Source organism: Megachile rotundata, chromosome 3, assembly GCF_050947335.1.
Source record: "Megachile rotundata isolate GNS110a chromosome 3, iyMegRotu1, whole genome shotgun sequence".
NCBI classification, from domain to species: domain Eukaryota; kingdom Metazoa; phylum Arthropoda; class Insecta; order Hymenoptera; family Megachilidae; genus Megachile; species Megachile rotundata.
In genome coordinates, this window is record NC_134985.1 from 7,865,182 (window position 1) to 7,878,107 (window position 12,926).

A 12,926-nucleotide genomic window follows, 5' to 3' on the forward strand; every position below is an offset into this window, starting at 1 on the left:
TTACCCAAACAACTAATCCACTATAATATTTACTATAATATTTATATAAACATGTAAATATAAATATAAATGTAAATATTACAAACTTCATTTGTCTTAGAACTACAATGCATCACCAATACAAAGGGTATCAAGAAAAAGAAGATGAAATAGTTTTAATAAAATTACCAAAATTTATTGCAAATATGAGTATAATAATAAACCGGTGTACAATTTGGAAAACATTTGTATTTGAAAAATATTTTTGTTAGTTTATTCGTATCCACGTGCTTTGGATTCTTTGAACATGGCAACCAAAGAATCTAAAGTTTCTTCAGCAGTTGGTTTGATCTGGTTAGCAGGGAGAAGGAAACCGTAACGACCAGTGTCTCTCAGTTCATAAGTGTAGGTGATTGGTTTGTGGAAGGTTCCCTTTACCCAGTCAACTGTGCTTCCACTAGCAATGTCTGGAAAAAATTTAAGTATTACATAAAAATGTAGTAGATACTCTTTGTACTTAATATCAAAATTTTTGTGCAAATATTTAGTATTACTTTAAAGCTACTTTTGTGTAGAAATATGCTATATTATTCTATTATTAAGCAAATTGTACTATATGTTGAACATTTTTCAGGAATATCATGTCTATAGTTTGCAATTTGTATGTTCAATGCTAATATCTTTATAGTATGGCAATTAAACTTTCTTTCAATAAAATTTAATTATACTTTAAATGAGTTAAATATGTACTTACAGATAGTTTCAGCAATATTTCCAGTTTCGTATTTGGTTCCATAACGTTTGGCAAGAGCTTGAATTGTCTTTTGACCGATTGCAAGCTGGAATTGAGAAATAAAGAATTAATGTAGCAATCAGTTTGTTGCACTCCTGATAATAGAAGATATTTCCAATTATGATAAGATAGAACTGTATGCAGTTTATCGATAAGTAGTCTAAAAATCTGTATCTTTATTTAACTAAAAAAAATTGAAATCAGAACTGTTTGTTAATGTATTTCAAGTACTAGTAATACTGCTTTTCATTTATACCTCATCCTTGTAATTATCAAGATGATCTTTGGTGTGACCGTATGGGAACATCAAAAGCTGAGAGTAGCTGTGGAAAGCAACGTAGGCATAGAATTTGCCAGAAATTGATTTGATGTACTCTGACATGGTTTTGGTTTCAACATCGGAGAACGCAGCGCTTCCAGCGTAGGTCTCAGAGCATGGGTTGCTGCTGGAACCACCAGCTAAAAATTTAAAAAAAGATATTACATCAATTTTGAACATTTTAAAATTTAATAGTGGAATATTAAATTTGAGACTTACACATCCATTTGTATCCCCAGTTCCTGTTAGGGTCGGTTCCGTAGCACAGAACACCGTATGGTTTGCGGGTCTTTCTCCACAGGCGGTTCTGAAATTTAAGCAATTAAGATACATTACGTTTGCGCGCCAAGTTAAAGATCTGACGTAGAGGTTGCTGTTTTTAAACTGCTCCTGGTAGCCGGGTAACAGGGAAGTGGAAGAGGTATTCGGATATGTGATTTTTTTGTGCAGCGCCATCTAGCGTTTGGTGGTTTAGGCTACTCCTGGTAGCCGGGTAACAGGAAAGTAGAGGAGATAGCCGAATACTGTGCGACAAGGATAGCATGCTGTGCGACAAGGACAGACATAGTATCTCCATCCCCAAAATGGCGGCACTCCGCAAATTTCAAACAGTATTGAAAATAATTAATTTCTCATTAATTATGAATAATTTGTGAACTTTTATGATCGTTTCTTGTTACTACAGCAATCGATCGTTACTTTCACGTATAATTTTTCATTTTTAATATAGTTTGAAATTTACGTCATGACGTCATTTTGGAGAGGGCGTACCTATATCTGTCCTTGTCATACATCATCCTATCCTTGTCTCACAGTGTTCGAACACCTCCTCACTTTCCTGTTACCCAGCTATCAGGAGTAGTCCAAAAACACCAACCGTTAGATGGCGTTACATAAAAAATCCTATGCTCGTTCTTCAAATACCTCCTTTGATATTTTGTTATCCTGCTACTAGTGTCAGTCGAGAGCACTGTCCATTAGATGACATATTCGATTTTCTAACCTATTTAATTATTTACAATTGTATGAAAGATGAAGTTTCCCTTATTACAGTGCAATGTATGTATTTATATAAGCGCCTTTATGTATTTATGTTCATATGTATAAATACCATACAATTCTTTTTAAAAAATTGATTGAATAAATACATCAAAGACTACCAAAACATTTAGAGTGTAAGAAACTTTGTAGCCTTATATTTCAAAGAAATTAAATGGAAACCTTACATTTTAAATGAATTTACAATTAAAAGTTAGACAATGTCGACACATTTTAAGATCAATTACAGACTCACAGCAGAAATTTTTAATTTTCAAGCTGGCTAATACTGTTTAAATTTTTCATAGTACTTACAGTTGTGTGGGTGTACACGTATCCATCAGGGTTGAAGCTAGGGAAGATGTACCAGTCATGGGATTGAGCGAGTGCTTTGACATCAGCTGAGTTGCTGTGCAACAATTCGTTGATTATGTACAGAATGGTAGCTGGAGTGATCCATTCCCTAGCGTGAATACCACCTTCAATGAAGATACCAGGTTTGTTTGGACCAAAGGACAGTTTCACTCCCTTAATTTGACGACCCTCGTATGTCTTTCCACCAACAATTGTTTGGACCTTGCCAGGGTTGGCTTTAGCCAAGCTGTCTAAGTAAGCATAGATCTCATCAAGAGTGTGGTAGTTGTTCAAATCAAATGTAGCCAGAGGCTGTGCAGGTGGCACTTCACTGTCGATCAAGGTTTGAACATCCTCGATGTAGGTTTCATAGGGGATTTCGTGCTGGTTCATTAATTCTAAGAATTCTGGTTCCCTGTGGGGAGCAACCATTATGTCGGCATAGCTCTGAGCATCTTTGGGCTCTTTCCAGAAAGAGAACTGTAAAATTAAAAGTAATTTAAACAATTAACTCAAAGCTCAGGATATTTAATTTAAAGTTTTTGTTAATTTTAACTGTTTGTAAGCAAAATGTGTCTTCTAGTTAGAAACTCAAACATTACTATATTTAAAACAAGTATTCTGAAATGTTATTTATTTTTAATTTTGTGTTGCTTTTATATTTTAGAATATTTATATAATATTCAGTACATTGACTCATTGTGAATTACATTTATTACTACTGGCATTTTATTAAATATTATTAAGAAAGTACTGTCTATAATGAAATTATTATTATTCCAGAATTTTGCATGTAGTTCAACAGTGAGCAAAAGGTAAAATGAAGAAATTTTCTGAATGAAGAAGGCACAGTGATACAGAAATAACAGAGCAAAGAAGAATTTATTTTTATACACTGTATAACATTGCTATGAAAAAAACTTACAGAGTCAGAAACTTCGGCGAGGTTTCGCAAAAGTGCCAGGTGCTGTTCATCCTGAGGTAAAACACGGTATACCTTGTAGTTGTCGTATTTGACTTTTTCGGCTGTCGCCAAAGCGACCAAAGCGATGAGTACTAACTTCCACATGATGTCTGCCCTAAACAAAAAATAATAAAACTTGAAAACAGAACTTCTAAATAGTTTTTATTTCAGAAATCAGCACAATGAAACAATGTCTAATGAATGAAGAAATGAAGTCTAATAATAAAAGAAATGATTAATTAGAATGTTAAGTAAATTGAAAAATATTACAACACTGAGTCACGACAAATGGAACTAAATCACTGTAAAGTCTATGAATATTGATAAGATGAGCAGAGTACGCGAATGATCTTACCCTCTACGGTCACGAGAGAAGTTTGTAACCGGCCTCACTGTCTGGTTGTATTTAAACAGTTCACCTGCACACGACACCAACAATCAATCAATCAATTAGACTAATCGTTATTCAAAAATCATATCGTTGACCAATTAAGAATCGAACTTATTTGATTTATATCCATCTTATCAGATTTGTCTTAAGAATGTCTTTATCAAACCAATCTTACGCCAGACCACTCGATGTATCGTCGCAATTTCACAATCTTCTTGCACACGATTTGTACAAGAACGTAACTATGAAGCTAAAGTGTTTTTGTATAACTTAATTTTTGTTAATCTTGAAGAATTCGTCTTTGTGTTCTTTTCATCTATCTGCGTTCGATTTCATTACAGTGAAAGTTTTCCTATCTTGATCTATTCTTTAAATTATTTAGTCATGCATCACTGTGACATTGTATGCTAAATTAGAGTGACGCGGTATTTGTACAAAAGAAACTGTGGCTTCGTAGATCACGTAAATACCAATATTGTTATATACAATCGGGAAGATCGTCTTTAATTAATCATAATGGACACTTGATTTGGATAAATCAAACATGATTTATGAGTGATATTATCTATTTTTAGACAGAGTATCTAAAATCAGAAGTTTAAAACATACGTTTGTAATTAAATCTTTGTGGAATGAAGCAAAGTAAATTTTGCTGATTTTCCCATGCAATAACTGATTAAGGTTTTTTTAAATAAAACAAGTGCACTGATATCAAATAGTATGAGTGTTTAATCACTTTAATTAATTGCTTTAAAACACAGTGTAAAAAATACATATAACTTTATTTACTACTTTGTAGTTGATACATTATCTGTATATACAACTAATCAGTAATTACAACTGAATAATAGTTCAGTTGTTATTTAGTACAAATGCAACACACAATAGAGATACAAACAGACATTGATAGTGATTTATATTGTATATTATATAGAACTATGGAGTTTGTTAAAAAATCTGTTCAAAGAATTCTTTGTATGAAAAAATATAGAGCTCCAGTCGCAGGCATTTAGCGAACGGTTACTAGCAATGAAAGGTAAAATAGTCCAAATAGCTTCTATCGTTTTTGGCAAATTGTTTATGATATAAATTATTGTTGACTGCTTGTTGTAGATCCGTAACCACGTTTTGCAGCTTCCTGGAACATCGCGACCAAAGAACTCAGAGTTTCCTCTGCAGTGGGTATAATCTGATTGGCAGGCAAAATGAAACCGTATCTTCCTTTGTCGCGGAGCTCATAAGTGAATGTTACAGGAGTGTTGTAAGTTCCACGTACCCAATCCATGGAACCACCTGCTGCAATATCTACAAGAAGAAGAATTAATAAGAAGATAAATTCTTGAAGTGCTATAGTTGAAGATTATAAATAAGATGCTGTAGACTATCATTATATTGATATCACTGCCTTTTGTAGAAGCATCTTCTTGTAAGATATACAAGATGTACATTATTAGATAAGAACTTGCTCTTTCATCTCTGTTCTTCATGGCAATATATTAAAAGTCTATTATATTGTATTTATTTTTGACAAATAACTATGTAACTTGTATTTAAGTAGCATGTAAACTTATAATTTATTATGTTAATATTGAACATTAATTTTGATCAATATTTACATAATTTTGATAAAGCATCTTTCAATTCTGTAATTTCTGTCAGACACGTTTCAAATGAAAACTCATGTTTTCCAATATCAATGTTGAATAATGCAGCAGCTTTGTTCCTTGTCGCATATCGAATGACACACAGACCTTCGATTATGGTAATTCTTGTACAGACAGCGCGAGTAAACTACTCACATATAACATCCACGATATTTCCGACTTTGTATTTAGTGCCGTACTTCTTTGACAGAGCGTTTATGGAATAGTTGCCGATTTGCAGCAGATCATTATAGTTACTGATCCTCTTGTTTGAATGACCGTATGGAATCAGCAATAATTGACTGTAACTATGAAATGCTATGTAGGAGAATAATTTATCATGAATGCTGTCGATGTATTTTGACATGGTTCTTGTTTCTGTTTCAGAGAAGGGCTTCGGACCAGGGTATATCTCGCTGCAGGGATTCGGGCTGGTTCCACCCTCTGAAACATAACAACAGCGATATAAGAAGAGATAATGATTTAATCAGATTCTTCTTTCTTCAATAAATATTATAATTAACAAGAGTATGGTATTATGATAATTAAAAAAAATTAAATAATGAAATGCAAAGATTCACGGATAAAAGAAAGATATCATATCTTTAAATTATTTTATGTTTCAGGTGTAAGGCTTCATTAGCATCCATATGAATATTTTTAAATAAAGTTAGTAGAGTTATTAAAATTATATTCTGTAATGTACAGATTTGTATTACCGAAGCTGTGGAAAATATATTTTTATTAAATAAGCACCTGCCCAATGGAAGTTCCAGTTTCTATTCGGATCAGCACCATAGCATCCTCTTCCAGATGGTCTCCTAGTTTTTCGCCATAGACGGTTCTAGAAATAACCAAAGAAAAATGTACTTCGCACCTCAATCTTTTTTATCTATCAATTAGCACAGCTGTACAGTGATCAAGTTTGGGTGATATCAATCAAATCGACGTATAATCATTCATTATTTTGATAATAAAAAACTGAACCGCAATCAAAGCTAATTAATTATAGTTAGCAATAATAAGTGGAGTAAATAGAAAATATCTCAATGTAAATAAACTCAGTTAGCTTTGGTTAAAGTCTGGATTTATTACAGAACTATTAACGATAATGATAAGTATTGGTTTGGACAGATTGAATCAACTGAAATTTAAAGAAATATCTGCAATTGTGTTAAGTATTTATCTTTGGAATGTTTTCCTCTAGTATTTGTCTGAATCTTTGTTCTCTTTTCTTTGTTCTCTATTATTTGTCTCAGAAGTTAATTATGCGACTCTTTACACATTAAATTGTATTTCTTACCGTAGTATGTGTATATTCGTACCCATCCGGATTAAACACAGGAAAGATATACCAGTCGTAAGACTCAGCCATATATCTCACGCGGGTGTCATCGCTGACTATTAATTCATTCAGAATGTATGTCACTACTGCAGGTGATATCCATTCTCTGGCATGTATTCCTCCTTCGATAAATATACCAGGATTTCCCTCTTTGTAAGAGAGTTTAACACCTTTGATACTTCTACCTTCGTAGCTACTTCCACCTGTTATGGATGTCACGATTTTGGGGTGCTGGGTCGCTAGAGATTCCATCCACTGATAAATCTGAACGAAAGAGACATAATTGGTGCAATGCATATTTTCTTTAGAAGTAGTTTTGTTTTCTTGTGAATTGTTGTGGCAAAGAATAGAGTAATGTATGACATGTGTAATTGAATATGTATGTATGTATAGTTATGAATGTATAATATGTATTATGTATGTGTATGTATAGTTGTGATTGTTTAATATGTATTATGTATGTGTATGTATAGTTATGAATGTGTAATATGTATATGTATGTGTATGTATAATTATGAATGTATAGTTTTATTAGACTATTTAGATGAAATAGTAACACGTTCACATGTTGTACAATGACATAGTAATGTAATAGCACTGCATACTGTAATATGTACTGTCCTGTTACTATACTGTATTACATATACATTCATGTATGTGTGCTGTACAACATTATATTTTTTATCAAAAATTCTAAATATGTAAATGCAAAATAAACTTGCAACTGCAATTATAACTTATAATTCATAAATTTGAAAATTTGTATAAATCTCAATTAACGATTTACTCTCCACCAACATATAATTATGAAATATTAATTTTCTTACGACATCCAGTCGATGATATCCCAGCCAGTCAAAACCACCCCTCACATTACTGCGAGGATTCTCGTCGTCGATATACCTTTGCACGTCGTCCATCATCAACTCAGCTTCAAATTTAGTGGTATTCGCGATCTCCATGAACTCCTGAAGTTTCGCCGGCGATATCATAACGCTTACACTATCATTGATCTTCGGTGGAATCCAGAAGTTGAAACCATCGCTGCTTTGCATATTCTTCAGCAACTCAAGACCATCGTTATCCGGTGCGAAGACGTTGAACAACTTGTAGCCATCGTATCGTATTTTAGCAGAAGCATGAACGGTCAGAAAAATGCAAAGAAGATGCAGAAGAATCATCATCTTTCTTATGGAGTTTGCTATCGTTAGAACAAAAAAATGGGATCTTAGAAATTATCCATTTTCTTTTCTTAAGATCTTCACTGTTACTCAATGTTTCACTCACGTTTGTTAGAAAAAGTCTTAGAACTTAAGTCTTGTAAATTTGAATAAGTTGAGTGTTTTATTAAAAAGAATTTAGAAGGATTCAACGGTTGTGCCACGAAGACAATTTAGCACTGCGAAAGTCCAGCTTTCACGCGAGATCAAAGCGGGAAAATCGATCGACACCGGTTTTCTGGCTCGCTTAGATCGACTCAGTGTCTTCAAGGTGCAACGCAGGTGTGCACATCTATGGTGAATCTTCCTGCGTCTTTATATACCGTGGAAAGCGACCGCAGGAGGTAAAAATATCCTGGACGTGAGATAAGTGTAAACAAAAAAACATATGGGCAACGCATTTGCATGCAGAATGGGCAATGGGAATTCTCGCGAGGCTGCAGACGAGCTGAGGCCTCTTGATGGTCGAAGACCTCGCAAGTACCGTTTGAAATCATCGATAAACCGAGGTTGTCGACACCCACAAAAAAGAGATGCTTAATCTGGACGATAAACGATTCTGCAATCATTTCCGCCATTTTCTTTAAACGTAATCTCTGTTGACGCAATTTCCACTCGAACTTTTAAGTTTTTCGGGGAAATCTGATCGAACGAGAATATTAGATCGATACCAAACTGAGTATTATTATTATTGAGTATTATTTGGGTGGAATATTTGAAGTATTTATTATTTTATGTTGGTAAATTTTATTTTAGGTATTTGTTCATCAGGGACAAATTAAGGTTTTTGGAAGATCAAATATAATAGTAAATTTATAATATCAAATAATAGTACCTTTTTGTGTTGTACATGTAGTATAATTAGGATTGAATAAAGAATTATTTAGAAATGATGTACTATAATTTTAGTTACAGAAAATTATTTATTTTGAATTTTACAGTATTTGTTCTAGAGATTGAAACACTTACAAATTGATTATGACATTATTTAATAAACTGACACACAAAATTCATAACTCACTTAATACTTAAAATATGAATGACTTTAAAATAATACTACAAAATAATATTTAAAACAATAATATAAATAATAAAATAATCTTCATATCTGAATCTTCATATCTCAAAAGAATAAACTATAACAATTTTTCTGAATAACAAATTCCTCCACATACATACACCTTTTATTTAATATATTTTTCTATAAAAAAACCAAATTGATTGTTTGGATAATTATGGAATTGAACAGTTATTTCAGATGATAATTCTTATTGATTTTCTCCGTGTTTGAATCTGCAAGTCCAACGACCTATAATCGAAGACTTCCTGAACACAGGGTGATGAATCGATGGGATTAGATAAGGTAATTCTTAGCTATTAATTGCTGTAGTAATGAAAAAGCGCAGTGTGCTTGTTAGATCTCGCGTTATTTTGCATATTGCGAATGTATTAAATAGGACAATGAATACTATTGAGCATTGTCCTTCTGTTCCCTGGTGGCATTATCAAGTATGTGATTAAACCGACGTGGAATTAATACTAATTCAGTAGTGGAAAAGTAGTAGACCTTTTTACAAGACACTGTTGTTTTCACTTAGTTAAATCCTCTTATCAGTGTTCTGATACCAGTTTTACGTGCACGGATTTGTTAAAACTTGTTGAATAGACACAACTTGTTCAATTGTAATTTTACCTGAAACATAATTATAAATGTATAATATATTTTTTATTAATACCTCAATTTGTTATTTGTTATTAATTTGTTATTTTATCTCTCATACTTTACTGACATGTTTTTAAAATAATTGTGTTGTCTTTCTTTAAATACAATCTTTTAACCTTAAAATTTAATATTAAGAAGTTATAAGAAAGTTAAATAATTAAATAGAAAAATTTATACAAAATATTTGATAAAATAAAATAACATCACATGGTAATAAGTGTTTTACCATATCAGTTAGAAAAGCCTCTGCTGATAACACCGTTTCAGTAAACTGCCTTACCGTCAGTACATTACATAGATTTAATTGACAATTAGAATTGTTTAAACACAATATTTCAACAGTGACTAACTTTCATATTTCATGAATTCCTTTTCTAAAATGTTACTGAAAATGCATTGCTAACTAATAAATATTTACTTATAATCTTTATTATTCTTATAATAATAATCATATTTTCTATAAAAAAGAGTACCTAAAAAAATGTATCTAATTCTTCAACGCATTATTTTATTTACTCGGGGAAACCCACAACTTTATACTAATCGCTAATGACTGTCGAAATATTTTGCGTATTATGTTAGAATCAGAAAGAATTATCAGTTATTCACTTATTTATAGAAAAGATTTCATTCGTGGCTCGGGTTTTTATTTATCTTCTGCACGCACTCTCCGTAAATATCGTTCAAATATTATTTTGTATCAAATTTTTTATCATCGAAGTTTATCGCGAGGAATCCCAGACAGATTTTACCTAAATAGTTTTTTTTTACTGAGATATATTTTATTCGAAATTGTAGAAACCTTGGTAATAATTTAAAATATTCCATCGTTGTGGTCGCTTTGATTTCATACGCATGAAATTGTGGAACTTTTTTATGCTACGTTTGCGATTGATCCTTGGATCAAGTCCTTGGTGTACCATCGACTGCGAACCATTCACTAATGATCGAGTGCTTGCTAAATGCAAGATTTATATCGAGCATTGTTAAATGTTCACTTGAAAAGACATAAGGAAAATGGGGAAACTCTAGCTGCGTTTTTGTTTATGCAAATTTTAAATACTGTTAGATACAAGGGTCAGTTTCAATAAATATCTGTTTAAACATTACATTAAATATTTTTTTATATGCAGTAAAAATGCTATAAAAATACCATAAATATTTTGATATTTTTCTTTTGCAGTTCCACTAATATAGTAAGAATTACATAATAAATTAAATTAGTAAAATTTATTCTAATTATATATATAATATTTTGTATCATATTATATTATTAAATATAAAATATAGTTATTATACATATTGCTAAATTACAATAAGAATTATATAATAAATTAAATAAAGCAAATTGATTCTAATTACAATTTATAATAATATTTTGTATCATACTATATTACTAAATTTAAAATATAGTTATTATTTTATATTGCTAAATTAATATTACATTAAAAGTATTGTTAAATGCACTTTACAATTACCATATTGTTTCAAATGATTGTGTCCTTGGAATTTGAAATGAGCTTCTAGATCCGGTCTTTGCATTGTCAATAGTAGGAGGTCGTTAAAGGTAAAAGGTAATTGGTAACAAATTCAAAGAACCATTAAATATGTGTATTAGTCAACAGAAGATTTGTATCACAAGTGATTGTACGGGTGCAGCTGCAAAAGAAGGTTAATTGTTAATTATGGTATATAAATAATTACTTAATATTTAACATTTAAATGAATTAAGTTACCTTCGTAAACTCTCCTACGAATTTCAAATCCGTTTGGTTCTTCTTTGCCTAAAACATTTTGTCTTATTTATTTTTGAATATTTAAAATCAAACGATACCGAATAATCACGTGATACACGTGCGATTTCCGGAAGTGAAACCTTCTTAAATATCAAGGACTTCATCTATGTTAAATATAGCAACAGTTCTTTCAAACCCTGCGTGGAAAATTAATTACTGTATGAAAAACTTGTGTTTATATTCTAAATGTTGCAAAATGTTAATAAAAATTTTTTTATACCAATAATTTCGAATATGATCAGTAATTTTTTAAAATAGATTTTTCTATATGATAATATGTTTTGAACTCTTGCATTAAATATTTAATGCTTTTTGCTCTATTACGTTCTCTATTTACGTGTTTTTAAATTACAGTGACGTGATTAAACATGCCATTTACGCAGACACGCTAAAGGGGCAGCGGTCACTTATATTTGCAATACGGTATTCACAGCTTCGTAATAAACTTACCGAACTATAATACCAACAGTGAAATAAAGACCAGACATATTTATATTAATCGAAATTTAAATTTAAGATGGTTCGTAATTGTTTAGTCACTCCGATCACGTGACGAGTAACACAGGTGCATTTCAATCGAAATGCCGTCGATTGTTCGATACAATAGATGGAGTCTAACCTCGCTAGCATTTTATCGCACGAAGTCATTAATTTCGGTAATCTTGTTGCTCAACGACGCTCCTACAGTGATTTCATGAAATTTTACGGGTCTGATGATATTTTACAAAGATGATTGTGAAATTATTTCATGAGTCGACGAACTCGACCATACAACATCGAAATCACGTACATTGATAATTCGATACTGAAAATACTGAAATTTTGCATGATGTCATGTTCTAGTAATCAAAATTAGATTTTGTTTTTTTCATTTTGTTTACATTCTTCTGCTTTATTTATATAATTCACTCTAATAATTTCATTGACAAGGTTACGTTTATCGACGACGTCGATAAGTTGATAGTTTGACTTCTGCGCATCTGCGTCGCGCAGCATGCTGTCACTGCTCAAAACAATTGAGTAAACGCATTTCAAAACAGATTTGTTCTAAACAAATATCATTTACATACATTGCACAATTAATTCGATAATATTTCTAACTGTCAGGTAAAATATACGGCTCACATTTAACAAAAAAAAGAAATTAGTTTTAAAGTTATAGGGAGTTTTATCGGTCGAGCAATAATCAAGTGTAATTATTTTACGCAACGTAGTTAATCGTTGACATGGCACAAATCTATTCTATTTTTACGATGATTTCGTATGCATGAACTGAATTTTAATTTACAAACAAACAACAGGATATAATCTCGTTCGTAGTACGTCCCTGGTGGCGCCTTTCGACTCGACACTACCGACAT

The 12,926-nt window shown here is 31.6% G+C and overlaps 1 protein-coding gene and 1 long non-coding RNA gene across 3 annotated transcripts; both read right to left on the bottom strand.

Annotated features, from left to right (window-relative positions):
* Nucleotides 1-150: 150 nt before the first annotated feature.
* LOC100883365 (uncharacterized) lies at nucleotides 151-8,351 on the bottom strand. Its single transcript, XM_076530036.1, has 13 exons — nucleotides 8,114-8,351; nucleotides 7,654-8,027; nucleotides 6,785-7,090; nucleotides 6,238-6,325; nucleotides 5,638-5,925; nucleotides 4,931-5,143; nucleotides 3,803-3,866; nucleotides 3,409-3,562; nucleotides 2,445-2,963; nucleotides 1,311-1,398; nucleotides 1,029-1,231; nucleotides 734-818; nucleotides 151-446 (listed from the first exon to the last, which is right to left on the bottom strand). Exons 2-13 carry the CDS (start codon nucleotides 8,008-8,010, stop codon nucleotides 253-255), a joined length of 2,559 nt encoding a protein of 852 aa, XP_076386151.1. The 5' UTR covers nucleotides 8,011-8,027; nucleotides 8,114-8,351; the 3' UTR covers nucleotides 151-252.
* A 705-nt stretch (nucleotides 8,352-9,056) lies between these two features.
* LOC105662894 (uncharacterized) lies at nucleotides 9,057-12,781 on the bottom strand. Of its 2 annotated transcripts, XR_013037502.1 has the most exons (4): nucleotides 12,016-12,781; nucleotides 11,506-11,553; nucleotides 11,248-11,428; nucleotides 9,057-9,739 (listed from the first exon to the last, which is right to left on the bottom strand). It is a non-coding gene; the product is annotated as an uncharacterized LOC105662894 (long non-coding RNA). The 2 variants fall into 2 exon arrangements; XR_013037501.1 differs by lacking the exon at nucleotides 9,057-9,739 and having other exon boundaries at nucleotides 11,080-11,428.
* Between the last annotated feature and the right edge of the window lie 145 nt (nucleotides 12,782-12,926).